This window comes from Pteropus medius, unplaced genomic scaffold (assembly GCF_902729225.1).
Source record: "Pteropus medius unplaced genomic scaffold, Ma_sr-lr_union100, whole genome shotgun sequence".
NCBI classification, from domain to species: Eukaryota; Metazoa; Chordata; class Mammalia; order Chiroptera; family Pteropodidae; genus Pteropus; species Pteropus medius.
In genome coordinates this window covers 1150461-1176975 of record NW_024355990.1, presented here as the reverse complement: position 1 = coordinate 1176975, position 26515 = coordinate 1150461, and the positions used below count along the sequence as shown (strand labels likewise).

General features: G+C 63.6%; 1 protein-coding gene and 1 long non-coding RNA gene across 3 annotated transcripts; one reads left to right on the top strand and one right to left on the bottom strand.

Annotated features, from left to right (window-relative positions):
• Positions 1-8321: 8321 nt before the first annotated feature.
• Positions 8322-11564, top strand: LOC120600202 (uncharacterized). The gene is made up of 2 exons (XR_005652140.1): positions 8322-8893; positions 10734-11564. It is a non-coding gene; the product is annotated as an uncharacterized LOC120600202 (long non-coding RNA).
• A 9187-nt stretch (positions 11565-20751) lies between these two features.
• On the bottom strand, positions 20752-25906 carry LOC120600199 (uncharacterized). 2 transcript variants are annotated; one of them, XM_039859586.1, is made up of 2 exons: positions 25856-25906; positions 20752-25055 (listed from the first exon to the last, which is right to left on the bottom strand). In XM_039859586.1, exon 2 carries the CDS (start codon positions 21896-21898, stop codon positions 20975-20977), a length of 924 nt encoding a protein of 307 aa, XP_039715520.1. In that variant the 5' UTR covers positions 21899-25055; positions 25856-25906; the 3' UTR covers positions 20752-20974. The 2 variants fall into 2 exon arrangements, with proteins under 2 accessions (XP_039715520.1, XP_039715519.1); XM_039859585.1 differs by lacking the exon at positions 25856-25906 and having other exon boundaries at positions 20752-24578; positions 24864-25636.
• Between the last annotated feature and the right edge of the window lie 609 nt (positions 25907-26515).

Genomic DNA, 26515 nt, shown 5'->3' with positions numbered 1-26515 from the left:
CGGGGGCCATGTGACGCTGAGCTGGATTTTCGGTAATTAGGGAGGCTGTCGCTAAGGCCTCCAGTTGTCCCGTGTCCAGAGGGCCCTTCACCTCCCCCCGCCCCGGCCTCAGGAGTGCCCGGAGGGCTCGGCTGCACCATCGGGGAAGCGCTCAGTCTGAGAGACAAAATTCAACCTCAAGCAGGGGGGAGGTGGCCGGGGTGGCCCTTTGGCCCTCCCCAGGGAAGACGGGCGCCGCGTCCGAAGGGGGCACGCTCCCTGTTTCAGAGGCAAGGTCGGCTCAGGCCCACGGGGGCGCAGTTACTGGAGGTGGCCAAGGGCGGAAGCCCCTAGGGAGGAATGTCCTCCAGCCAGGCCATACACTCGGCAGAGTGGCAGCTCTGCAGAGCTGGCCCCAAGCGGAGCCTCGCGGACAAAGACCAGGTAAGGACATCGATCAGCCGCCCGGTCACATTTCCTGCTCTGAAAGGTCCTGTAAAACACGGGAGAAAATTGACCTGTCAGGGGGATAGATGGCAGCGATAGTGTCCGCCAGCCCGGGGCCAGGTCCCCTCCGCCCATGGGGTCTCACCGGCGTCGGGTGCCCCCGCCTGCCAGAGGCTGGGCTCCTGGAGCCGGGGCCGCCCCGGAGCAGAAGCCAGGCAAGGGGAGAGGTGGCATGTCTACCAGGCCTCCTTGGGGGGCCAACTCCTCAGCCCCACCCCCCGCACGGCCGGCCGAGGCCCAGCCGCCGAGCCGTCAGCCTATAAAACGGATGGAGACCAGAGACGGCGTCAGCAGAGCTAGAGCACCTTTCAAAAATGTAATTTCTTTTTATTTCCCCTTCTCCGGCCCCCTCCTCCCTCCACACTGTCACCTTCCAGTCACCCCTCTGCCTTCCTGCGGCAGGGCTGGCGGCGACCTTGGGGCCTAGACCTTGGTGTGGGGCCTTCAAGGACGCCGGCCTCACCATGAGGGGCTCTGAGCTAAGCTGGGAAGGGCACAGTGGGCGGGGCCAGGCGCCATCTGCCACGTCGACCCCACCACCTGCAGCTCCCTCTGCAACTCCCTCCGGCCCAGACGGCCTGGGCGCCCCACCCGGGACCCTGCAGCTGCCCGGCCGTAGGGCCTGCTCCTCGGGACAGCGGGGGCACCAGCCCGGCCTCTGCTCAGTCGGCCTCCCTCAGCCCCACCCCTAGCATGCGCTCTGTGGCTCCTGAGGACACCAGGGCTCACCCAGCCTTGGGCCGCCCATCTGGCCCCTCCGGCCACTGGGCCAGAAGCTTGTGCCCTTTGGGGGCAGAGCAGGCTGTAGTTCGTTGAGATTTTGGGAAATGGAAGAGGGGCCCGGCCTGGGGCACCACAGCCCCTGTGGGCCAGGGAGAGGCGCTGGCCAAGACGGGGCTGGAAAAGGCACGACAGGCCCGTACTCCAGGAGCCAAGCGCCCACGAGAGCGGGAGGAGTGACGGGAGCCGGTGTGGCCCTCAGCCAGGTGTCGGGGCAGGATGAGCTGCCCTCAGCACGGGGCTCAGGGCCCCAGGGGCGAGGCGGTCACACGGGTGGGGGGCCGAGCGGGGCCTCTGAGCAGTGGTTCCCTCCAGGCCCCCAGAGGGCTGACCAGCATGGAGGATGGACCGTGGGGGGCAGGGCAGGAAGGGGATGCAGAGCTGGGGAGGTACCAGAGACAGAGACACGAAGACCGGGCAGAGCACACCGGCCCGTCATGCCCGCCTTCCCTGGGGAAGACATCATGCTGCCTGGCCCCGGCCAGCTTCTCCCAGTCCCACAGGTAGGCAGAGGTGACTTCCTGGGGACCAGGGACCCCAGGAAGCCAGTCCTCAGGGCTCGCCCTGAGGGGCCCCGGGCGGGCGAGGGTCTGCCCGGACCAGTGCCTGGGAGCGGCGATGCCACAGCAGTCAGTTTCGGGGACAAACGCAGCTCCACTTCCTTCCTGCATCCCTCAGCTGAGACAGGGACAGAGGGGCTGAGAACAGGGGACGTGGCCCTGAATTCCAGCCTCTCTCTGGGTGCTGGCCCTGGGGCCCCCTGGCTGCCCCGGCACAGCTGGCCCTGGGGAGTCGCCCTCAGGTGTGACCCTGAGCGGCCGGGCCCTGCCCTTCTCCTTCGTGGAACAATGGTTCTTTGAGCACCGGGCGAGAGGCCACTCGCTGGCAGACAGGCTGGCCGGAGGCCTGTGGCCGGCGTGTGACCTGACCATGAGCAGGCGGACGACTGACCAGGCACGAGGGAGCAGTTCCTGTCCCCAGGGAGGTGGGGCCCCTATGCCCCGAGACCACTCGGGGATGGAGGGCAGCTAGGAAGGGCTGGGCTCGGCCCCACCCTCAGGGCTCGGGCGGCTGCAGGGGCTCCCTGAGGGTCGGAGGGCCAGGGAGCCCCTGCAGCTCCTTCCTAGCACCCGAGCAGCCCATCGCCCCCCGGTCTCCCAGGCTGAGGCCTCTGGACCCCGCCACTGCCCAGCTCTCTGCCTGCTCAGCCCCCAGCGGCCTTTCCAAAGCCGGCCCATCCACCGAGGCGGCCTCCGCCCTGCGGCTTCCTCTCCCGTCTCCCAGCCTTGCACCTACTCTCCCACCAGGGATTCTGTCCCCTGCTGCCAAAGCCCCAAGTGGGGGTGACGACACATTCCCAAGCAGCACCCCCATTTGCCCGTGCGCACACTTCTGGGGCCAGGGGCACCCACTGCCCAGCCTCAGGCTCCCGGGAGCGTGGGGGGCAGGCAGTGGGGGTTGCAGTGGATCCTGCTCTCACGGGTGCACGCACGCGCGCGTGCATGTACGTGTGTACACACCCACTTGCACACATGCACATGCATGTGTGTGCACACACCCACACGCACACATGCACATGCATGTGTGTGCACACACCCACACGCACACATGCACATGCATGTGTGTGCACACACCCACACGCACACATGTGTGTACACACACCCACACACACATGCATGTGCATGTGTGTGCGCACACCCACACGCACACATGCGTGTGCACACACGGTCCTCCCCACTCCTCGTGTCTCAGGCACCGGTCTCTCCAGCTGGAGCTGAGGGCTGGAGGGGGTGGGGCTTGTTTTTCAGCTGCATCTGCACAGCAGGTTCAGGGTGCTTGTGGGGTAACAGCAGCTGTGAGGGGCTAGTGTTCACACAAGGACCCCACAGCGCCGTCCCCCCCTAGGCGGCCCTGCAGCAGGACCCCACAGCGCCGTCACCCCCTGGGTGGCCCTGCAGCAGGCAGCCTCTCTCCGGTCAGAGGGGACCCCTCTCTGCCTTCACATCCTTCTCCCCCTCCCTCATTTCCGCTCTCCCAACAGCCCCCGGGAGCCTGCGAGCCAGTCTCTCCAGCTTGCCCACCTGGTCCTCTCCTGGGCCTGTGCTGAGCAGACCCCGTGCTGCCTGGCCGTGGCGAGCCAAACGGCAGAGGGGGCAAGTTCTTTATCATTCGTTTAACCCCTCACCGTGCCAGTGCTGGAGGGGCCCCAGCCGTGCCTGCGTCGCCCCCAGCCCCACTGCTCGCCCTGAATCTCCATCCATCCATTTGTCCACAAATGGCTGGTTTTATATTCTCTGGCCAGCGACCTGGCCCAGTGACGCTGGCCGTTCTGCCCAGCAACACCCCCTGTGACCACCCCTGGGCACCCCAGCCCTTCCTACCTTCACCTTCCCCTGAGGTTCCTGACATTCAGGGCTGGCTCCCGGTGGCCCAGGCGCAGACTTATTAAGTAGGGCAGGCTGCGGCTCCCCGGGGCCCGGCTGACAGAAAAGCAGGTTACAGCCACAGAGCCTCAGGGCTGGCGGGTTCTTACGAGCCAGCAGGAAACGCGGGTGGCCCCCGCTCCGGCAGGGCACGCAGGACTTCCGGGGCCTGCCCAGCCCCCCGGGCACACCCAGAGGCCATCAGGATGGAACAGTTGCCCCGTGTGCTCTAGAACCCTCCCGTCCAGGGACACCGCACCCGCCGAGGGGCGAAGAGGAGGTGCCGACATATCCCCAAAGACTCCCCAGTTTCGGTCGTGTGGGTTTTTTTAAATATAACTTTATTTTTCCTTTTATCCCAAAAGTTAAGTTTTCTGATTCTAACGAGACAAATGGAAAACTCAGGAAGACAGCGAGGTTAGGTGCCCACCTGTGATCGGCACAGGCAGAGCCACCTGAGGGGGCGCAGAGCACTGAACCAGCCAGGCGCGGGGAGGGCACAGGGCCCCTGAGGCCGGGGAATCAGGAGGCCAGGCGGTCGCCCGGCTGCTCCTGGTCCAGCCACATGGGGGAGCCGTGGTCGCTGGAGCTCGCCCTCGCCAGACTCATCGGCCAGGGTCCCCCTGGACTGCAGGCCCCCCGAGAAGCCGGGCAGGACCGGAGGCTCCCTCTTCCCAAACACACCTCTCTCTCCTGCAAAATAATTTAATGCATCTTAATGGCTTGAACTTGATGTAAAAATTACGGGCGTGGGGGTGGGGTGGGGTGGGGGGGGCCCTCAGTAAGAAATCCTTTTGAAAATATAATTGAGTTAATGGAGCCATAACTGTGTCTCATTTTGGGGGTAATTGGCCTGCTTTTTGTCACTTGTCCATTTACATACTCCTGTTTTCTTTTTGCTATTGATTTTTTCTTTATAAAGTGGGCCACTTTACTGCAATTTTTAAAGCCCCAGTGATGAATAAAAACCTCATCTTCCCACTCATTAAGACGCAGGAATTAGCTGGGCTCAGGGCCCCCAGTCAATTTGTGTTACAATCCTGGGCTGCACGGTTTGGCTGAGGCAGGGAGCAGGGGGGGCTGCCTGCCGAGGGCGAGAGGTTCCGAGGCAGCCAGAGGGGCCGAGCCCATTCCCTAGGGTGGGTCCTGGGCAAGGGGCGTCTTCGGACGGGTCCACCCCCAGGAGAAGGAAGGAGAACACTGGAGGCCACCTAGCACTCCTGCCTGGGATCAGGGTCTCCTAGACCTGGGGTCCCCAATCCCCTGGGCCGTGGCCCGGTACCAGTCTGTGGCCTGTTAGGAACCGGGTCGCACGGCAGAAGGTGAGCGGCAGGCGAGCAGCGAAGCTCCATCTGGACCTGCAGCCGCTCCCCAGCACCGGCATCGCCGCCTCGGCTCCGCCTCAGACCACCGGGCCTTAGACTCTCGCAGGAGCGCCAGTCCCTGGAACCAAAAATGATGGGGACCGCTGTGCTAGACTGTGCCCCTCCCCCTCACCGTCTTCCTCCCCTGCCGAAGGGCCTTGGTCCCTCTTCCTGCACCTGCCTCCTTATGGCTGTAACTCGGAGGTCCCATCCACCTGCCTTTGGCTGCAGACCAAGGTCACATTTCCTTGAGAAAACATTTGTCTAATTATAAAATCCACACACACGCCAAGCGAATGAATTCAAGGGGACAAAGGGGTGGACGGTCGCGCCTCCCCTGCACCCCGACCTCCAGAGGGACCGGCTGCGACCGGCTGGCTCCCTGCCACCTGCACCTCGCCATGGTGTCGCTCACTCTCAGACATCTTCCAGGGCAGTGCACAGGGGGCCCCTGATCACTTCTTGTGACTTCACGGCACACTCCCTGGCATGACCATCATGGTGCGTTTAGGGCGACCAGCCTTCGGGGTTTGTGGGGCCTGGGTTTCCCGGGACACGGGACTCCCGGGCCAACGGGGACGGTCGGTGAGTTGATGCGAGCTGGCTGGTGTCCTGCTGTTGGGCGCCTAGGTTGCTTCTAGTTTCTCAGCATGACAGACGTCGCCGCAGAGGACACCTCTTCACGTTCAAGTGGATCTGGACCATAAACTCCCTAGAAGAGGAACTGATGGGCGAAAAGACGAATGTATTTCAAATTTCGATTGCCACGGCCGGGCAAGAGCTGCCAACACCCCGCCAAGGTCCGTTTCCCGGCGTCTTGGCAAAGCGGGAGCTTGTCAATCATTTTGGTCTTTGACATCTGATTGGTGACAGAGTGTCCTGCAGGATTTTTCTTTTAATCAGCTTTAAGATGTGACTTACATACAATAAAACACCCACTCTGAGTGCGTAGTTCGAAGGGTTTCGGCAAACGTACACAGGCGGGTAACCGCCACCACAGTCGGGGTGCCGAACCTCCCCGGCGCCCCTGGGAAGTCCCTTCGCCATCAGCTCCCCGCCCCATCTCAACCCCGGGCGACCACGGACCGCTCTCGCTCACTGCACGCCAGCTTCGACTTTCCTGGAGGTTCACACACAGGGAATCGCACAGAATGTCCTGGCTTCGTCGCTCAGCACGGGTGTCTGAGACGCGTCTGGGAGGTCGTGTGCCTCAAGAACTCTCTTCTTTACGGCCGCGTGCTGTCTGTGGACGGGGTCACTTGTGCTCGGACTTCTGGGCTGTTCCGGTCTGGGGCTGCTTACGAATACTGGAGTGCAAGGCTGTATGTGAGCGTGTGTGTTCGCCAACCCCGGGGAAATGCGGGGAGTGACCGGCTGGGTCACAGATGGGGCTGCCCCGTCTCACGGTCCTGCCGCGGTGGAGGGCGCCAGCCCCGCCACGTCCTCGCCGTCCTCACGGGCACCTGGCTCTGCCCACCTTTCTCGCCCAGTCGCCGGGAAGAGTATAGCGGTAACTCCGCGGTTTTAACTTGCATTTCCTCGATCAGTCTGCTGCCTTGGGACGTTCGTTAAAAACGATGATGTTATCGTGAAGTTTCAAACATTTTGTGTAATAAATTTCTGTTTGTGGTTTTGGGGTTTCATCACAGTTTTCTTTTGTACTCCAATCGTGATGGCTTTAGTCCCCAGAAATTGGCTCCTCAGGCTGATCCCCGCTTAGTTTTTAGGCATTTTCAAAGAGATGGATCCCACACCGAGGCTCACAAGCCCCCACGACCCCTCCGCTCCGGCCACTTATGGGAAAGGCATATGGAAACCGATATTTCTGCCCACCTGGGCCACTGACGCCCACGCCAAGGGTCCTGTGCTGCCATCTGGGCAGCTCTGCCTGCTCTGACTCTCACGCCTCTGACCACAGGGCTCGCCCCTAGGTCGAGGTGCCTGGGAGTTACGAAGGTGAGCTGCAGGCCGGCACCCGGGGAATGAGCCCACGTGCACAAGGGGCCCAGGGCACAAGGAGCCCAGGGCGAGGGAGCTGGATGCAGGGGAGGGGCCGAGGCTGCCCAGCAGGAAGATGGAGTGAGGTCCCCACCGTGTCAGTCCTGACCAGTGAGCCAAAGCCGCCTGTCCCACCAACCCCAGATCCACTCCCGCTGCTTCCTGGCACAGGGCTACGTTTCCCAGCACCCCTTGTCACCACGGTCACCTCCCGCCTAACTTTTGGATAAGGATATGCGTGGAAATGGTGGGAAGAGAGACAATGAGACCCCCTCAGGAAGTTGCCAGACTGTCTGGACCCCTGGTGAGATGGAGCCCCCCCAGGCTGCTGGCTGAGGGCTGGGCCATGCCACGGGGCCTCTACCTGGAGGGGGGGGGCAGAGAGACCTGCAGCTGCTCCAACGAAAAGGGTATGTAGATGCACCTCCCCCCCAGGAGGGCTCTAGGGGGTGCAGGGCAAGGCCAGCATGGGGGTGAGGTTAGGCTGCAGGAAGAGAGCAAGGTGTCAGCAAAGGAGGTCGGGGTACCTTCTCCCTCAGCCTGGGGCGTGAAAACAGCCCTTGTGCACAGTTAGGAGGGGCCCAAGGGTCGGATGTGCGGCTGGGTCTGTCCCCAAACCCCGAAGGCCCACCCTGTGGGGCCCCCGGGGCTCCCCGGATGGGCATCGGGTCCCCATGATGCCACGCCTCCTCCTCGTCTTCCTCAAACCCACCCGGAGGTGCTATTATCAGGCCTATTAACGTTAGAGGAAATCAAGGCCCACGGGCAGTGGAGAGCCAGCACGCCCCCCCAAGGATGCCGGGACTCCCCACTGCGCCCTCACGCCCTGCCCTGGTGCTAGTCCAGCTCTGCACCCCCACCCTGAAGCGGCGGGGTTCGGGCCCCGGCGTCAGTATTCATTTCTCTAACATCTCGACTACGTTTCAATTTCCCCGGTCCCGGCTTCTGTTTTAACAAAAATACATATGTTTTTCAGGCGAGGTCGTTGGAGCCCTACGGGTCCCCAGCGGGGTCCGGAAAGGACTCCCCTTGCCAGCTCCTTCCAAGGGCTTGCCTTCCTCAGCTCTCACACCTGAGCAGGCACCGGATCTCCCCCAAGCCCCCGCCCAGGTGCTTCTGACTAAGCGGGTCGGGGTGGCCCCACAGGTGCCCAGGTGCTGGTGGGGCCACACCGGGACCGAAGCCCCAGGCCAGTCCTCCGCGAGCCCCAGCAGCCTGCCCACAGCCTCTCTTCACTTCCGCTGGGGCAGGGGGTCTCCTCCGGCGCGACTCTCGGAAATTCGAAAACCCCCAAGCGGAAAGGGAGGCCTGCGCCTGGGCAAGGGGCGGACGGGGCTGGCGCAGGTCAGGCCCTGGGCCAGGCGCTCGGGCATCACGGAGGGGCGTCCCAGGCTGCCCCACCGCACCCTGCGCCCTCTGCTGGGGGCCCGGGTCCCACCGCGGGGAAGGCCGACGGACCCCCCCGTCACGTGACCTCACGTAGCCTGCTCTAATTGGCCAGCCTGGGCCATGCGCCCGCCCCTGACTGGAGCAGCCACCGTGATTGACAGCCTGACCGGGGGAAGGACTGGTGATGGGAGCGGCCACAGCGCCCCTTTTTAATCAGAAGGAAGCTAGTGCTTCGGCCCTTGCATACCAGGCCGGCGAGCCTCCCTCTCCGCTCTGCACGACGGCGTCCTAGGTGGTGGACTGAGGGCCGAGCTGGCCACCACGGCGCTCACTAGGTCCCCAAGAAGGCCTGGGATGTGAGGCCTGAGCATGTGGCTGGGCCCCACCCAGGCCTGTCCCAGAGTCCTTTGGGCCAGGGCCATTTCCTAAAGTGTGTCCTGAGCTACTCTGAAGGTAGGGAGGGTCTGGGCCCCTGATGCTGCCCCCAGGAGGTACCAGACCTGCACTGCCCCACTCCCCCAACCCCCGCAAGTCCCCAGACTCGACGTGGACTTGGATAACACCGGGCCGACAATCCCTAAGCCCCGTACAGGCTGCTGCTGGCTGTGTCTGGGGTGGGGCAGGTCTCGGGTGCCATTCTGGACCCCCTCCTGCTGAGGCCTTGTCAACTACCCCCTTCGTGGACCTGGGCCTGGTCCCAGGGCCCCCACTCAGCCCCTACCCTTTGCAGGATGGACCCTGCTCCTCAGCTGAGAGGGGGTGACCTGGCATCGCACCAGTCTACTCATGTGGTACTGGGGCGGGGCGGGACCAGGGACCCCCCACCCAGCAGCTAGGCCAACCTGAGCTTGGCTGTTTCCTCCCACTCGGGTCCCTGGGCTTGGCCCCCCCTCCTAGAACCTAGTCTGGGGGTTCTGCTGGCTGGGGCAGTCTAGGGGGTAGGCATAATGTTGGGGGGTAAGGGAAAGGTGGCCACCCCACCCAGCAGTCCCACTGCGGCCCCAGGCTCCCCTTCCCCACCTGTCCCTGGGGAAGTCTCCCAACAGCTGTTTTCTAGAACAACTGGAGGCTGAGGTCAGCGGGAGGCCGGGAGGAGCGCCCCCTCCAGCAGGAGGCCCGACCCCCTTGGCTTTGGGGTGCTGGGGCTGAGGAGGGTGGGGTGGCCCGGCCAGCCCCGGAGCGCAGAGGGTACAGAGCGCAGCGCTGCGGCGAGCCGCCAGCGGCTCAAACAATGTGGTTTCAATCTAATTGTCCCAAAATATTGTTACAACACAAACCACGTGCCACCCGCTCACCTGCAACTAATCAGCGGCAAAGCTACTGAATAAACCGGCCCCGCACCCGTGGGGCCCGCGGCCCGGCCGCAGACCCAGAGCCCGGCACGGCCATCGCCGCCCGGCCATTTCCTGTGGGGGCACCCGCGGGGGCTCCTCCTTTCTGCGACCCCCACCTCGCTCTGAGAGGCAGAGCTGGACGGCGCCAGGCCCTCACATCACCGTCTGCCCAGGTCCCTGAGGGTCGGCTGGGGTGCTGGGGCCATACCGGGGCCAAAGCCAGGTCGGCCGAGGTCTGCCCTGAGCTCAGGGCCCAGGGAGTCCCCAGTGTCCTCTCTCCACCCTGCCTATCCCACCCTGAGGCTGTGGCCCGGGCCGGGCTGGGGTGGGGGTGGTCTTCACTTTGGAAGTATTTGCATGCCCACAGCAACGACAGCACAACAGCCTCGCAGCCACCATGGCCTTTTGGTAAATGACTTGGGTGATTCCTCCAGCACTGAAGTGAGCTACCAGTGTCCCCCATTTAGCTCACCGGGAGACTGACGCTCACAGAGGACCCCTGGCCTGCCCGGGCCCGTTGCTGGTGGGCCGGGACATCCAACGCCTGGTTCTTCTCAGGGTCCGCCTTGCACACTGCTGGCTGGTTGGACCAGACACGGGCCGTCTTTGCAGCCCTACAACCCGAGCCCGGAGCTCCAGGGGAGGGGACAAAGCAGACCACGAGCGCTGGAGTAGTGGGCAATTCAGACCCCTTCTCTAGAGCCCGGAAGGCCCTCACGGTGGCCCTTGAGCTTGGCCCTGAGGGCAAATAATATGTCCATGGGCAGAAAAGATGCTGTGCCAATGGGCTCCTTTTCCCAAATAAGGTCACCTTCACAGCTTTCAGGGGACGTGTATGTTTTCAAGGGGGAAGTACCATCCCACCCAGTAGGTACTGACAGCCTCACCTGTAAGCACCTTTGAGATCATATTCTCTATTAGCCGCCATGCGAATGGCTTTTCCACACTCACTTTCACAGCGTTTCTGGAGTGTGGATGTTACGATCCTACTTTGCAGATAAGGAAAGAGAAGCTCAGAGATGCCGAGCGGCCGCCCCGAGTGCGGCAGCTCGGAGACAGTGGAGAAGGCCTGCGCTCTGCCTGTAGGACTCAGCACTGCTCTGTGACAGCGTAAAGCCTGCCAAGTGACAACAGAGGCCGTGGGACAGCAGACGCTGAATAACAGGCATCAGATGTCCCGCAAGGGGGAGCAGCATCCTGGAGCCTGCGCCTCGTGTCTGCATGGGATGGAAATTATTCCTTGCGCAGCTTCTGTGGGGCGATTCCGTGCCGACTCAGCGGCCCAGAAAGCTGGCAGGTGTACCCAAAGCCACATAGCTGGCAGTGGCAGAACGAGGTTCTAACTCAGGCTCACGCGCCCTGCTGTAGCCCAAGTCCAAGGTTGGCCCCAAGCAGGTTTTTGGGGTGGGGGTGGATGATAGAGAAGACACCAGGCAGACAGAGGAGAGGCTGAGGCAGCCCCTGGAACCAGGCAAAGAGGACGGTGGCCGCCTGGCAGTTTCTCCTGCAGAAACCCGCAGATGACCCCAAACCTCGTTTGTGCCGATGGTCTCTCCTCCCCATCCATCTTTGAATAAGAAGCAAAGTGGAAGGAATTGCTTTTTGTCTCCTGCTAAGCGGGGGACTGACTGCCAGGCATGGGAGAAGGAGGTGGGCTGGGGACCCCGCCCCTCAGAGGGATGGAGTGGGGAGGGGGAGGACCCAGGGGGCCCCCACACATCCCTCCAGGGGCGCTTTCCTTTTTATTGTGTTAAAATATACATAACATAAAATTAGCTGTTTTCACCATTTTTAAGTGTACAGTGCAGTGGCTTCAGTACATTTGCGACGCTGTGCAGCCTCACTGTCCAAACAGGAACTCTGTCCTCACTGCGCAGTAACTCCCCGCTCCGTCCCAGAGCCCCTGCTAACCTCTACCCACTTTCCGTCTCTATGAATTTGCCCGTTCTGGATATTTCACAAAAGCGGAATCAGACAATATTTGTCCTTTTCTGTCTGGATTCTTCCACGGAGCATAGCGTCTTCAAGACAGCCACGTGTCAGAATGTCATTCCTTTTCCATGTCTGGATAATACTCCGGCGAACGGACAGACCACACCCGATTTATCCACCCGCCCGTCGACGGGCAGTGCTGCCGTGCGCACAGGTGTGCAAACGTCTTTTCGAGTCCCCACTTTCGGTCCGTCCGAGTCTGTCCCCACGAGTGGAGCTGCTGGGTCTTACGGTCCTTCCATGTCTGACTCTCTGAGGAAGCGCCAAATCCTCCTTTGAAAAAGGAAGAGTTCCTGTCTCCATTCCCTCTCCCGGTCCACACGCCACTGCAGGTGGGCAAGGTGTCCTCGAAGGCCACCCGCCCAGGACGTTGGCCAGCGGCAGGGGGGCCCTGAGCAGCCTGGGAGCCTGCAGGTGCTTCGACCTGCCTGGCGGCCTGGAGTCTGGACCAGGCTGGTGCTCCGAGTCTCGGCCTCGACCCCTCCCGGCTGCTGCGGGGCCCGGCTGCTGCGCCTCACCTGTCGAAGGTGGAGGAGACAGCGCATACCTGTGAGGAGGCTCTGGATGCAGGAGCAGGTACAGCACGGAGCCCAGCGCTGGCATCGTGAGTGCAGCGATGTCGGCCCTCCGGCGGGGAAGGGCCAGAGGGGCCTGTCTGTCCTAGGCCACTCTGCACATGATCCTAGTGTCTCAGGGACTCTATGGACACTTTGTCCAGCTCATTTTCTCCCTCTAAACTCCACCCAAGGGCAGGGCAGGGCCAGCCCGAGGCCTGAGTTCACAGCCCTATGGGAAGAGGACATGGGGGAAAGTGGGGTGCAGAGAGGGCCGGGACCCCCTCCGTTCGTCTCGTGGCTGAGTGTGGGCGCAGCTCACTCATCCGCCCTAGGATAGTGGGGGGCAGGGCTCCCGCTTTGAGGGCTCGGGGGGCTGGTCAGCCAGCGAGGCTGGGAGGCCGCGTGTCGCATGTGTTCTCTCCAGCCAGGGGACGCCCCCCGCATGTCACCCTCACCTGCGCTTTTCCTGAGGGGCCACAGTGGCCCTTTCCTGGTCCAGCCATAGATGGGGGGCTTGGGCCTGGGGTCCACTGCCTCGCCCCACGCAGAGAGGAAGAGGTGCCTGCAGTGGTGGGCTCAGAGGTGAGGGGTCCAGCACAGATGGGTGGGTCCAGGGCAGGGTGGGCAGGTGTGCTCACGGTGTCCCGGCCTCACACTGTTCCCAGGCCGAGGGGGCCTCAGGCTGCTTGCGAGGCTGCTTCTGGGGTTCCCGGCCTGTCGAAGGGGGTCTGAGGCTCTGGACTGGACTCGAGGCCATGGCCTTCTGCTCAGGGGCCGCCCTCGGGAGGACCCCCGCCACGGCCCCCGCTTCGACCCGACCCCCTCTGAGCTCTGCCGTTCCGAAGGCGGGGTTGGCTGCCCCCCCCGCCCGGCGCGCCTGACATGATCCACAGATGGCCCGACGAAGTTTTCTAAACGCATGATTTCTTTTAGCATATGTTAGAAAAACAAAACCAACACATCGAGCCTGCGATTTCACAGATATTAACGCTTGGATGGGATCAGGTGGAAGAAGCCATGGAATTACAGACGCGGCTGAGTAAACGGTGGGCGGGGCCTGGGGCCCATCAGCCCCGCACTGACTCAAGATTGGGAAGTGACCCCCCCAAACTGCTTTCCCACCACGCGGCGGCCTGGGGGGCCCTGGGCCACTGACCCGGCTGGAGGAGGGAGGGTGCTGAGTAGGTGGGAGCCGAACAGCCCCCCAGGCCCAGTGAGGGTGCTCCCAGCCCGGCCCCTTCCGCGGGTTTTTGCCTGTCTGACAGGGCCTGGTAAGGCCGGCAGGCCAGGCAGTGACTCATGCTGGCCGAGGCCCACTTGCCCTGCCCCCTGCCCCCTGGGCAGAGCGAGAAGCCTGACCAGGCTCCAGCCCAGATGGGAGGCCCCACCCAGGGCCCCCGCGGGACAGGTGTGGCCGGGCTACAGGCTCGCTCCCACGCCCACACAGGCCTCAGGGCAGGGCCTCTGAGCCTGACTTGGCTCGGTCCCCACGTTGACACAGCAGCTGCCTCTCCCCAGGCCCGGAACCCAGGACCCGGGCTGTCCTCCAAGGCGCTCGGCTCGGGGCTCTGAGCTGGGCGGGGTGGGGGTCACCTGCCTTGGCAGCAAGGCGGAAGAACTGGGGATCCCACCCTACTCTGCCTCTCATTAGCTCTGGGGCCTCCGGCGAGTTGGCCTCTCTGGGCCTCATTGTCTGTCTCTGGAGGGGTCACCTGCTCGACAAGCATTTACAGGTGACCGCTAGGGCCCCTGAGACTCCTCACTCTCACCTGGAGCAGAGGGGCAGAGGTCAGGGTCAGTCCTAGCTCTTGCCTCTTCTCCCTGGTGGAGGGACCAGGACCCCTCAGGAGCAGGGTGAACTGGGGCCCGCCCAGTCTTCTCCCTTCACCCTGGCACCATGCCGGCTCTGAGGATACCTGGGGAGGGCGGTGGGGGCAGTCCCAGCAGCAGGAGGGGAGGCCTGCCCATTGCACGAGGACACCCAGCATCTCTGGAGCCGGCAGAGGCCCCACAAAGGAGCTGCTGCTCCAGGGCAAGGCACAGATTTGTGGCAGAGCAGAGCCGAGGCTCCGGGCGTGACGGTGCAGCAGCCAGGGCCTTGTGAGCAGCAGGGAGAGGAGGGCCAGCGCCCGCCGGCGTCGGGTGTGGATGGGCCGTGTCCAGCACCAAGCCTCCCTGCCGGCCTCTCTCCTCGGCTAGGGGCCCCCACTCCTGTTCTTTGGGCTGAGGGTGACGCGGTGTTCGCAGTCCTGATGGGGGAGCCAAGACCCAGGCGAGGGGCTGGGCTCCATGTCTTCCCGCAGCCCGGCTGCTGCTCAAAGCCCTGACAGAGGTTTCAGCAGGTACAGGTGGGGCCTGGATTTACGGCAAGTGTCCGGGTTCCAGGCCCACCCATCACCTTCAGAGACGCACGGGTTCTTGTCCTGAGCCCGCTGACCACTGCTTAGGGACACTCAGGAACAGAAGTGCCCACTAGCTTAAGGGGACTGAGCAGAGCCTGGCGCTGTGGGCAAGGGGTGCCCAGGAGAGGACAAGGGAGAGAGAAGAGGGTGCCCCCCCCCCAGGAAGAGGCCCCAGGAGAGGCAGCCAGCAAGGTCAGCCCTATCCTCTGTAGCGGGTATCGGGGCCTGGGGAAGCCACCAGCCTGGATCTGGCCTCGGGCTATGATGTGAGCTGGAGGGCTGAGAGCAGGGCCTGAGCCACAGCCTGAGCCATGCGTGGCCTGTCCCAACCCCTAGTCCAGCGAAGGGCACCAGGAAGCCTTTCTGAGCTGTTGCCACGTCCCTGCCTGGAGCTCCTGGGCCTCAGACAAAGCTGATGCAGAGAGCGAAGAAGCCAGGCCTGGGGGCTGTGCCCAGAGCCCCGGCCCCTCCCTCTCCACCCTCGGGAGGTCTCGGGACTTCCTGCTGGTGCTGAGACCTCATTCACCAGTGCAGAAAGCGAATTAAAGGAGGGAGAAAGGTGAACCCCGAACCTCGGACCCCGAGCTGGCTCTTGGTCTGGGGCAGCCCTGGCGGGAGGCTAAGGAGCTCTGCACTGACTGGGATCTGTGGGTGGGGTGAGTAGAAGCCCCAGGCCTTGGCCACGCCATGACTCCAATGCCCCGTGGGCCAGGAGACTGGCCACCATCTGCCCTATGACAATGCAGGAGGCTCCGGGGGGTGCCCACTCCACAGCCGGCTGATCACGTCCTCCTCACAGGGACGGGACCCTTGTCCTCAGTGGCATCTGGCCGCCTGTGACAGAGAAGCCTGCCTGGAGCCATGGAGCGCCGGGCGTGCACGCCGTTCTGGGGGACGCAGCCAGCCAGGCAAGGCATCCAGGCTCTGTGGGCTGCTCCCTCCCCTGGGTCTGCGCTCGGCCAGCACGAGATGCGGTGCTCGCGGCCAGTATCGGGCCGGGAGTGAGCCCTCCACCAGCAGGAGCGCCCTTCGGCTCCTCCTGTAAGTGCATGTGACCTCGGGGGACGACCCCGAGTCTGCCTCTGTGTAGCCAGAGACCTGGGGCCAGAGCTGGGGAGAAGAGGCTGGTCTGGGGCTGCTGCCGTGGGCCAGGCCCGGCTCCCCACCGCCCGGCTGGGGCCCGGGCTCGGTGTTTAACTCCCGCACCGCCACCTCTCACCTGTGAGGCGTGCCCTGTCACGACAGCACCTTTCTCACGAGTCGTGGGTGTCCGATGAGAGAGCACGCGCGGCCGTGTGCCATGGCCCCAGGCACCGTGAAACTGACCGTGGGCCGCTGTGCCCCCAGCCCTCCCGCGGAGCTTCTGCAGCCTGTTTCCGTACTTAAAAGTGGGTTAAAAACAGTGAACTCCCGGTGGCCGTGGGGACCCAGTGTGTCCATCCTGAGACAGGACTTCATAACGGCAGTCCCCTCTTTAAGCGCCTCCTGGTGAGGCCAGGACCTGCCCCCCACGAAGGGTGCAAACAGCCAGCAGAACCCAGAGTGGGCTGGGGTGGGCGTGTTTCACACCTGCCTTCTGGGTGCCACTGGGTGCCCCTGGGGGGCCCAGCGCCAGTGGGGTGGGGTATGGCCCCTGCCGGCCTGAAGGATGTCTTTTTAAAAGCATATACACATAAAACGAATTTGTGTCTATTAATTTCATGCTCGGCAGCAATTTTAAGAAGATGCCATCAAACTTGCTGTCTCTCTCTACATTAAGATGCTGAACCATGTGGGGGTCAGTTGCAGACACCAAGACACCTCACCCCGGAATACTTGGGTGGCTAACACCCAGGAAGGGTTTTCTGACATCGTCGCGCCCAGGAGATGCAGCTGGCACGGCCCCTTAGGTCCCACGCTGTCCCTCGGCACCAACCCCGGCCACCCAGAATCTCGCACTGAAATCCTGTCACCCTCTTTAGGTTCCTGTCCTGTGAACAGACACCCCACTTTTCCTCTTTTTAACATCGCCCTTTCTAGGCGCCCACAGCGGTCCCTTCACAGACCGTCCTTGACTGGGGCTCCGCGACTCTTCCTTGTGGCCCTGTTTGGGTTAAGCCGGACAAGAGCATCACGTGGTGACGCTATGAGCCCCCCGGAGGAAACCAAGGCTCAAAGGGGTGGAGTGACAGCCACCACTGCTGGCTGGGCCCGGCCACGCCTGCCACTGTGGGTCTCTGACGGCTACAGTCTGCCCTCCCCTCCCCCGCCCGGCCCGGACGGCAGGGCCCCCCTGGGAGCACATCTGTCACTTCTGTGGACTTGAGGCTCCTCGAGGTGGTTCCTGCCTTTTGTTTCACCCCCTAACTGGCCCAGGGTGGGGGCATGGAGGTGGGGGAAAGACGTGTCACCAATTTTCTGAGATCTGTGACGGAACCCCAAAGGTGGCGTGGCCGGAGGAGGAGGGAGCGGCCGGCTCGGCGCGGGGCCCTGAGCGGCTCTGGGAAGGCCTATGTCACTGTCTCCAGGTCTGTGCAGCTTGCAGCTCCTAAGCATCAGGTCGGGGTGTGCTCTGGGTGTCAGGGCCCCACAGGGCCACCCCAAGGGAGACCTGGGAGCACACGCTGAAAGACCACGCGCAGAAGGGTGGGCAGGGCAGGGAGAGAAGGTGCTGCCGGGACCCAGTGGGAGGGGGTGCAGGGCGCACGGCGGAGCACACCCCCTCACCCCCTGCCCTCGGGTCCCCGACCTGCGCCTCTCCCCGGCCCCACCTGCCCAGAAGCCAGAGGGCGAGGAGGCCACGTGACACGCAGGACGGGGTCGGCCCCGGTCAGCACAGCTTCCTCCTCCTTCTCCACCCCTTTCCTGCCCATGTCCCTGTGGCCTCAGGACGAAGCGGTTTGCAGTCCCTGGAGTGCCCGGGACCAGCGGTGTGAGCCAGCACAAGCGCACCAAGCCTGAGGAGCGGTGAGCACTGCTCTGGGGAGACACAGGGTGGCTGAAGGGGCCGCTGCACCTGCCAGGTGGGTGGAAGGCCCGTCCAGGTGTGGCAGTCAGCCCGGAGCCCATGCCACCAGGACGCGCAGCCCTGTCTTCACCCCGTCTTCACCCTGCCGCCTCGATCATATCCGCACCCCTCCCACTTCATTTGGTCACCTTTCACCAGCATGGAGATGCAGGCCGCACCCCAGGCCACCTACAGGGCCCCGCCCTGGCTAGGGGAAGGGTCTTTCTTGTGTCCCTTGTGGGCTTGGTCACTGCAGGGAAGAGGCCTGCAAGCCCCCTTACCCCTCCCCCAACACTTGCTTGTGCTGATCTCTAGTTCTCCAAGGAAACTTTCTGGGTGGGGCCAGTGAGGTCAGCTTAGCCACCAACAGGCAGCGTGGCCCATCGGAGGGCCAAGGAAACCTATGTTTGCTCCTAGCAAAACCTCATCATCCGTCCGTCCGTCCGTCTGTCCATCCATCCATCCACCATCCGACAAGTCCAGTGAGGAGAGGCCCCACGCCTCACCCTTTGTCTTCCCGCGCTGACCCTGTAGCCCACCCAGGTCTCCTGGGGGGCAGCTGGACCGCCTCGGGGGACTTGCTAGTCACACCTACACCTCCCAGGCCAGTGTCCAGGGAGGGGCCCGAGAAGCCCTGCAGAGGTACTGACAGACCAGCAGCTGACCGTGGGAAGCCCAGCTGGGGACCGGACAGCGGGCACCGTGTCCTCCTTGGCCCCCGGGCTGCAGAGGCCTGAGCAGAGGCCAGCTTTGCCTGCACACTGATTCTCCATCCAGCCTAAGGGGACAAGGCCTGTGACCCCAGGGCCCCAGGATGATGGGGGTGCGGCTGTGCTTTACAGGACAGGGGAGTCCGGGGGCACGGGCCCTAAGTGCAGACACACTCTGCCTTGGGTGGGCCAGCGAAATCATTGTCGCCTGTCCCCTAAAGGAGAGCTCCAAAGAGGGGTGGGCTACCCTGACCCCCCACCTCAGCCCCACAGCCTCCTTCCCGCCCCCACAGCCCGGACGCCTCCCCTTCCCTTGCCTCTCTTGTGAGGGGCTTTCCTGGTTTGGGACCCCAGCTGGGAGCAGCCCAGAGGACCCCATCAGACCCAGGTCACACAGCAAGGGAGCCATGGTGGGGGGTACAGGGCTGGCTCGGACCCTTCCAAGGAGCCCTCACCCCTGCTGTGGCCGCAGAGCTGCTGAACTGTGTGACCTCAGCCCGAAAGATCTTGCTCATGCTGGTGCTTTTTAGGGGTCCCCCTGCGCCCTGGCCCCCCTCCCAGCTGGCACGATCAGCAGCAACTGCAACGCCGAGAAAACTATTAATTTCCATCCGTCAGGTTTACTTCTGGGAAAGTTTGCCAATTAACTCGGCAAGCTGGGGCGCCCAGAATAACGGGGGCTGGGGGAGACAGAGGCCTGGACGGCCCTGCCGGGGAGGGGGAGGGGGTTGGGCCGGTACCTCGGGAGCCTGGAGGGCCAGGACTGGGGAGCTAGGAGGCCGCCCCCAGCCCCGCCGGCCACGGCAGCCAGCGGGTGGCACCCGGGCAACGTCGCCTCGTCCTGGTCCGCGCCCGCCCCCGCCCCCCCCGCTTCGGCGGCACCTGGTTGAAGTGTGTGTGCACGCACGTGTCGTGGGGGGTGTGTGTGTGACAGGACCGGGAGCCCTGGCTCTGTGTCCACGCGTGGACTATGAGCTGACCGTCCAGCACAGGGTCTGCATAGCAGGGGCCGGCGGCCGAGATCCTGGGACCACCACGGGGTTGGCCTCCGGTTTTCAGATGTCTTTTGCCCACTTTCTTTCCCTCTCGTGTGCGAAGCCAGGCCCCTCGCCCTCAACACTGGGTTCCAAACTCTCCCCAGGCCGCTGTCTGTCTCCAGGGCTGGATGTCTGCTGTCACCACCCTCGACCCTCGGCTGCCTCCGCCCCTCCATCTGTCCGGGCCTTCAGGCCTTGGCCTTGCAGGGGCTGTCCTGGTTAAACGGACAGCGTCCAGACAGGTCAGTGTGACCCTCCGGGGCTGCAGAAATGGGAATGAGATGCACACCCGAGGCCAGAAGCGGCCAGAGCCAAGGCGGTCCTGCCTCTGGGCCTGAGGGGCGCTGAGGGGCTGCCACGCTGCCCGAGCTGTGGGGCGGCGTGGCCACTGTGCCCAAGGTCCCAGGGCCCTGGCTCAGGAATGCTTCCCCAGCCCACTCCACAGCAGCCAGCGACAGACCAGCAAGGCCGGGGGTGACTTTTCACCGCTTTTTAAAAGGCGGCCCAGAATGTTCATCTCCTGCCAGCCTCTAGAACTACAGCCTGCTCCCCCCACCGCCCCCCCCAGCTTGCTCCCAGCTTCCTCTGCCTTTCCTGCTGTCCAGGTCTAGTCCACGCTGGCCATCCTCTATCCTTCCAAAAGGAGGGGCTTCGGCCCAACCCCCTCCAGTGATGCCCTGGCTGCCCCCAGCCAAACCCCAGAAGTCCTCAGAAACGTAAATTAAAATAAATTGCATTTTTAAATCGCAAATAGGGGCCATTTGATCGCTTTTACTGCGTAACAGCCGCTAATGAAGCACAGTCCCAGCCGCCGTAATTGCCTGGAGACTAAAGTTCAATTCTGTCGCCCGCGCTGGCCGGGACAATGTGTCACATCCACGCACCTGGTGTAACACGAATGTAAATAAATTACGGACAGGACGAGGGGCTTCAGAGAAGGTCCCGAAGGCTCGTGGTGAGACTCCTGCCTCCTGAGTGATGGATGGGTTAGGGCCCCCTCCCCTCCTGACCAAGGAGGGTGTACTCAGGGAGGGCTGAGGCTGATACCCAGTCCGGGCACACACTGCCAGACCAGCCGGCCAGCCGGCCTATCCTCAGCCCCTCGTGGGCACAGCCAGGGCCACTTTCCTGGGCTTCTGGAACCGCTAGGGGAGGGGGCCAGGAGGGCCAGCGTGGACTACGCCGGTGCCCACAGTATGCACCGGAGTCTGCAGGAGGCTGGGTCCTGTCTGGGGCTGGCAACCAGAGTGCTCCAGCCTCTGCCCTGACCAGACAGGTGAGTCTGCAGCTGAGCCCCCTCCCGCCCCCCCATCCCCTCCTGGGTCCTCCGTGGGCTGTGGGGCAGCAGCATCAGCGCAGCCACAATGTGCCCAACCTGGAGAGTGTGCTGGCCAGCAGAGGCCCCGCCGCCCAGGGCAGGACCAGAGCAGGCAGACACCACTCCTGCCAGACACCCCCGCCCTGCTCCGCCCATCCCCCAGGGCCCCAGGCCCATTAATTTTTAACAGCCTCTGGGCTAGCGCTGACCCCAAAAGCAAACAGGGGTAGGATTCCTGAGGAAGGGACACTGCGGTGAGGGGTCACCTGGAGCGGACTTGGGGTGGGGTGGGGACGGAGCAGGGAGCCTCTGTCTACCTAGTCCCAGCTGATGCTGGAGCAGGCTACTGACTTCTCCCCAGTTCAGAGAGCTGTGTCGGCTCCCAGGAGCGGGGGCCGGGCCCCAAGGCGGAGGTAGACTGGGGAACCGGATGGAGGTTCTGAAAGCTGATGAAGGGGGCCGGCCCAGAGCATGGGACGCGGTCCCCGCAGCAGCCCGAGGGCAGAGATGTCTCTGGAGAAAGCCGAGGAGGGGCGCTTGCTCCAGAAATCCAGAAATCCGCTGTGCTATTGTTACACTTCCCGAGGCCAGGGAATTTTTGCAGGAGGTTATGACAACCAAAAAATAATAATAATAATAACTCCTCTCCCCCAGCAGCAGGAATTCTGGGGGGAAAAACAAACAAACAAAAACAAACAGCTGCTGCTGCTTTGGGGCCAAGGAAGAAACAGGGTCAGGAGCAGGGGAGATTTCATTTGAGGCGCGCACCCACAGCCCGCCAGCAACGCGCGGCACGCACGCGGGTTCGGGGTTCGAGGCCTGCGGCCGCCACGTGGAGCACCCCGCGGCCCCTCCAGCCCGCACGCCCCCGCCCGGTGGGGCTGTCACGGAGGCTCCCGCCTCCGGGCGGCGAAGGAGGGCTGCCCTCCGCCCCGGATCTTCCGGGAGGGGCTGGGGGCTAAATCTGTCTTCAACAAACCACCGATACGCGGGGGTGGGGGAGGGCACCGCCGCTGTCCGGGGAGAATGGGACCCGACCTTAATCAGAAGTGACAGCAGAATAGGCCGCGGGCGCTGATGGGCCAGGCAGGTCCTCCGGGACCGGCCAACCGAAACCTCCATCCCAGCCTGGGTCCTTCGCGGCTCGGCGGCCGCGCCCTTCCCGGCCGGGGAGGGACGGGCTCCGGGGTCCGCTCGGAGGCGGGGGGCTGGCTAGGCCGGGAAAGTTCTGAGCGCTGACGCGCATTCCCCACGGGCCGCGGGGCGGAGGCCGCAGTGGGTCCTGGTAGCAGCTCTTGCTTCTCGTCGTTGGGACGGCGTGGAGCAGGCCCTGCGGGAGCGCGGACCAGCCCGCTAGGTGCCGGTGTCCCTGTGCTGGGCTCTTCAGAGCGGCGCCCGTCTTCCCCGACGCGCGCTGCCACCGGGGGCCGTCCGGGCCGCGCGAGGCGGGCAGAGCCTTCAGCGCCCATGGGTGCTCCGAGGGCCCCCGGACTCCAGGGCCTGTGTTGGGCGGTATTACGACGTTTACTGGATCCCGAGCGGCGGGCCCCAAGCCCTCGCGGGGAAGTGGCACCGCGTGCGAGGCCTGCGCGGCGTGGGGAGGGCAGGCGCCCGGAGCGGGACAGGCTGCGGGAGACGCGAGGCCCGCTGCGCCCGGCGCCCGGCCCCCTCCCTGCCCACCCCCTTCCCGGGTGTGAGTTCCGGTCTCTCAGGCAGAAATCAACACACAAATAATTCTCGGTATTTCCCAAACTGGGGGACCCGGGGGTGAGGAGGAGGGATGGAGAGAGGAGGGGACGGGGTCGAACCCGCTGGTTTTTTATTTTAAAAATTATATATTTTATGTCACAATCGCTTTTCGTTAAGACCACAAACATCCAATTTGGCTTGGCGTAATAAAATCAGCCGGAGCTCCCTTAAACGGAGCCATTCCGGTGAATTAAGTTGTGAAATCTAATCTATTATAACCATAAAGGAGAATGCTTTCATTGTAAATTCAGGTTATAAAGAAGGTATACCTGGGCCGCCAGCCTCCCTTTCGGATTTGCTACTTGGAGGCTTATCAAATTACTTCAAAATGTTGGGCTACCCTCCATAGCTCGTGGCAACAAAAATTAAATGTGGCAACATTTCTTTTAATAGTATGAAGAGGTCAGAAACAGCCACCACAACAAGGGGTATAATTAAAAAAAGACTCCCGCCCCCCAAACCTCTTCTCTGCCTTCGGAGGCGCGAGTACTATTTTCTCGATTAATTCGAGTTTTTAAAACAATCTAAACTGGCCAAGGCTTCTTTCACGTTTTCTCGGTTTCCACGCTGGAGAAGTGTGGGGCTCAGCCCCCAGGTGGGCCCCGTGACCTCAGACACGCAGACCTCCGATTAACAGCGTGGGGACCTCCTGACTCAGCTTGAACTGCGTCCGAGGTCCCCAACCGCAGCCTGCACACCTGGGCCGAGAAGGGGTCCTCGGTAGTCCCGTATAGGGGGGCCGGCCGCCGGTCTCAGCAGCGGCCCGGCCAGGGCCAGACAAAGGAGTCGCTGAGGGCTTAATCCGCCCGACCCTTCTCGGTCCTCCCCCAACCCTCGTGGGGCAGCCTGGAGTAGGGCAGTGCAGCACCCCGATCATATTTATTTTGTTCACAACGGGGTGGGGGTATCTGCAGCCCTTTCTGGGACAGAGGTCTTGGGCCCCAGCCACTCGCTGTCCAGACCACCCCCCACCCCATGACAATATTCATTTCTGAGAATTAAGTGATTCCAGGCTTGGACCAGGGAAATCGTGCGCTGGCTGGAAGTAGGGGGACCCCCAAGGACTCTGCCCTCGCTCCCGAAAAGGGGTGCTGGGGAGACGGCGAGGAGGCCGCGGAGAAGTTCCTAATTCCCAGTAACAGGAGGACAAGGCCTTTGTCAGGCTCCGAAGATTTACGAGGCGCCAGCGGAGTGTCGGCCAGGCCTTGCCTCGGCCGCCAGCGCACCCCGTTTTATCTTTGATTTCCATCTAATTATTTTTTTCCTGCCACTTTCAACTCAGTGTCCGGGGAGGCGAACAAAGGGAGGAGGGTGGGGGGATGGGGCCGCCAGGCAGAGGCGAGCGGCGTCGGTCCGGGGATCCCCCAGCACAGTGGGGGCCCCCCTCAATGCCCCAGGCTCGTGCTCAGCGTGGGCCCCCAGGAAAGCAAGGGTGAACAGAGTAGGACCGTGGCGGGGGAGGCTCGCTCTCCAGCTCAGCACCCCGGCCGCGGGGCTGGGGTGGGGGCTGAGACCCCCGCATGGGCTTGGAGATTCAAGCAGTCCGCACCTCACCCAGAGCGCCACTCGACAGGGCCTCTACCAGGGAGGAACCCGTTAACGCCCTTGGGCGGCAGAAGAACGAGAAAAATACATCCCCGTAAAGTGCAGTGGAGGGGGGGTCCAAGGCCGCGTGCGCCCGACCGAGGCGGCGGCGGCGGCACAGGGAGGCCGGACATGCCACTCGAAAAAGGTCCGCCCAGGCGGGTAAGAAAGGAGCGAAGTTTGCACCGTTCGTGGTTTGTTTTTTCTTTATTCCAAAATGGAAAATTTTAGTGGTCACCACCCATACGCCAACTAAAAAATGGGTGTATAATTAGAGCGTGGGGAATTCGGCAGACCGTAAATCTTCGGCGCCTTTTCTAGGGAGACCCGGAGCCTTCATGGCTCGTTGAGCTTATTTCGAAAGAAGGGAGGTCCAGGTCTTTGGTGGAAGCGGGTCTGCGCCCGAGCGCCACGCGGGGCGAGCGGGGACGCGCGCAGCTCCGGGCGCCGCGCACTCCTCGTCCCGGCCCTGGAAGATGGAAACCGAAACTGCGCGCTGTACCCCCGGGGGAGGGGGCCCTTCCTGCTCTCGGAGCCCCTCTCCCCAGCCCGGTAACCACGACTTGGGACGAGCGGGGCAGGTCTCGGGGGGCTGGGCACTGGGAAAGAACGCACTCTGGGCGGGGGCTCCTTTTCTTTCCAGCCCAAACTGCGTGGAGAGTATTCGGGGGTGCGCGGGAACTTCCCACTGCGTGCTCCATTGGAGCCCCCACCCCATTGTGCCCTTTTGCCTCGGCCCTTTGTTCTAACTTACGCGGGAGAAAAGGACAGTCAAGCCCCCTTTGACCATCGAACTCAATTTTCGATCTTCCCCGAAACGGTAAGAAATAAATTCACTCCATGGGGGATTTTTCCCCACCGCGTGGAGGCCAGATCTCCGACTTCCCACGTAAGGAGGATTCTTCTGAAAGTCTCCAAACGCAACCCCCCCAAATCCAAACGTCACCTAAAGAGCATTAATCAGGTGAGAAAGCGGGGAGAGAGAAGGTGCCGGACCTGAAAGGATCCCCAAATAAAAGCGCGCCTTTCCTTCAACTCTCTCCAGCCCTCTTTGTTGTAAAGACTCAGGGGCGGGGGACCTAGAGATTCCTTCAAAAGAGTTCTCCCCCAAAAATGATTCTCCCAGGACTTCTTTTGTTTGAAGTGGGCATGGGGGAGGGGAAGGAGCCCGCTCCAGGCCAGCGGCCGGCCCGCCCCTAACCCTCTGAAAAAACAAAGCCCGCGGGCTTCCCTTAACCCGCAAGTCTGGGGCGCTCGGGGCTGGGAGGGGCTCGCTACAGGGCCAGGGGTGCTGCCAGCCAGCCAGCGAGGGGCCAAGGTCGGGTCTCCCCATCCCCAGCTTCCGCCAACCGATCACAACAGCGCGCCCTGCCCGCTCGAAAAAGAACCCCTACTTTCCAACGGCCGGGGTGCGAGAGACTGCAGGGAACAAAGCCCCGGCGCCCGGCTCTGCAGCGGAGGCGGGACGCACGGTCTCCGGGCGAGTGAAACGAAACCTGGAGAAGAGGGTCAAGCTTTTCCTAAGGGGCTTTCGCTCCGAGCCCCGAGGTGCAGTGGCGGCCAGTCCTGCCGCCGGGGCTGCGGGGTCACCCCGGGCCGGTGTCCAACCCGCGTCTGGCGGCCGTCCCTGAGCCCCGCAGAAAGACACGTTTGCAGCGAAAGGCTCTTACACACCAGCCGGGTTTTTATTCGTTCCTTCCCCGAAATGCGCTCCGGGCGCACGGGAAACAAGGAAAACGCACGTACCTGGCGGCGCTCCGAGGGCGGCCTCGCGGGCCCGGCGCTGCCGAGGGGGCCCCCAGAAGCCACTCCCCGCCCGGCCGGTCGCCCCACGGCCCGTCCCTCCCTCCCTCCCCGACAGCGAACCCCGCCGAGTCAACTGCAGGAAGCGCGAGGAGCTTCCTGTCCGGGCGCCGCGTCCGTCTTTCAGCGCCAAGGCCCGCGCCTCCTACCCGAGCGAGGGAGTGCAGAGGGTCCCCGCGGCCTGCAGACCCGGAGGGGAGCTCCGAGGCCCGCGAGCGGCGCGTCCCGGCGCTGGGCTGCGGTGCGGCTGCAGGTCCGGGCGTGGGCGCTTCCACCTCGGCGCTGGTTCCCGCCTTCCCATGTTCTGCCGAGCCGCGGAGACGGGCGCGGAGTCCTCGGGAAGACAAGGCAGCACCGGCCGCCACGGTGCGGGCAGGAGCCCCGAGGCGGGAGGGGTGCTAGGCGGAGGGGTCCGCGGGCTCCCCGCGCCCCGCGGCCGCCGCCCTCCAGGGGCGCCCGGCTCCGCCCCCTCGGAGGCGCTCCGCCCCGGCTCCGCCCCGCGCCGGGGTCCTCCCGCAGCACACCACGCGCCGCCCCCTCCCCGCCTGAACCCCGCACCTCTTCCCCCACCTCGCGCGCGTGGGCCCTCCCCGCCCGCGTCGC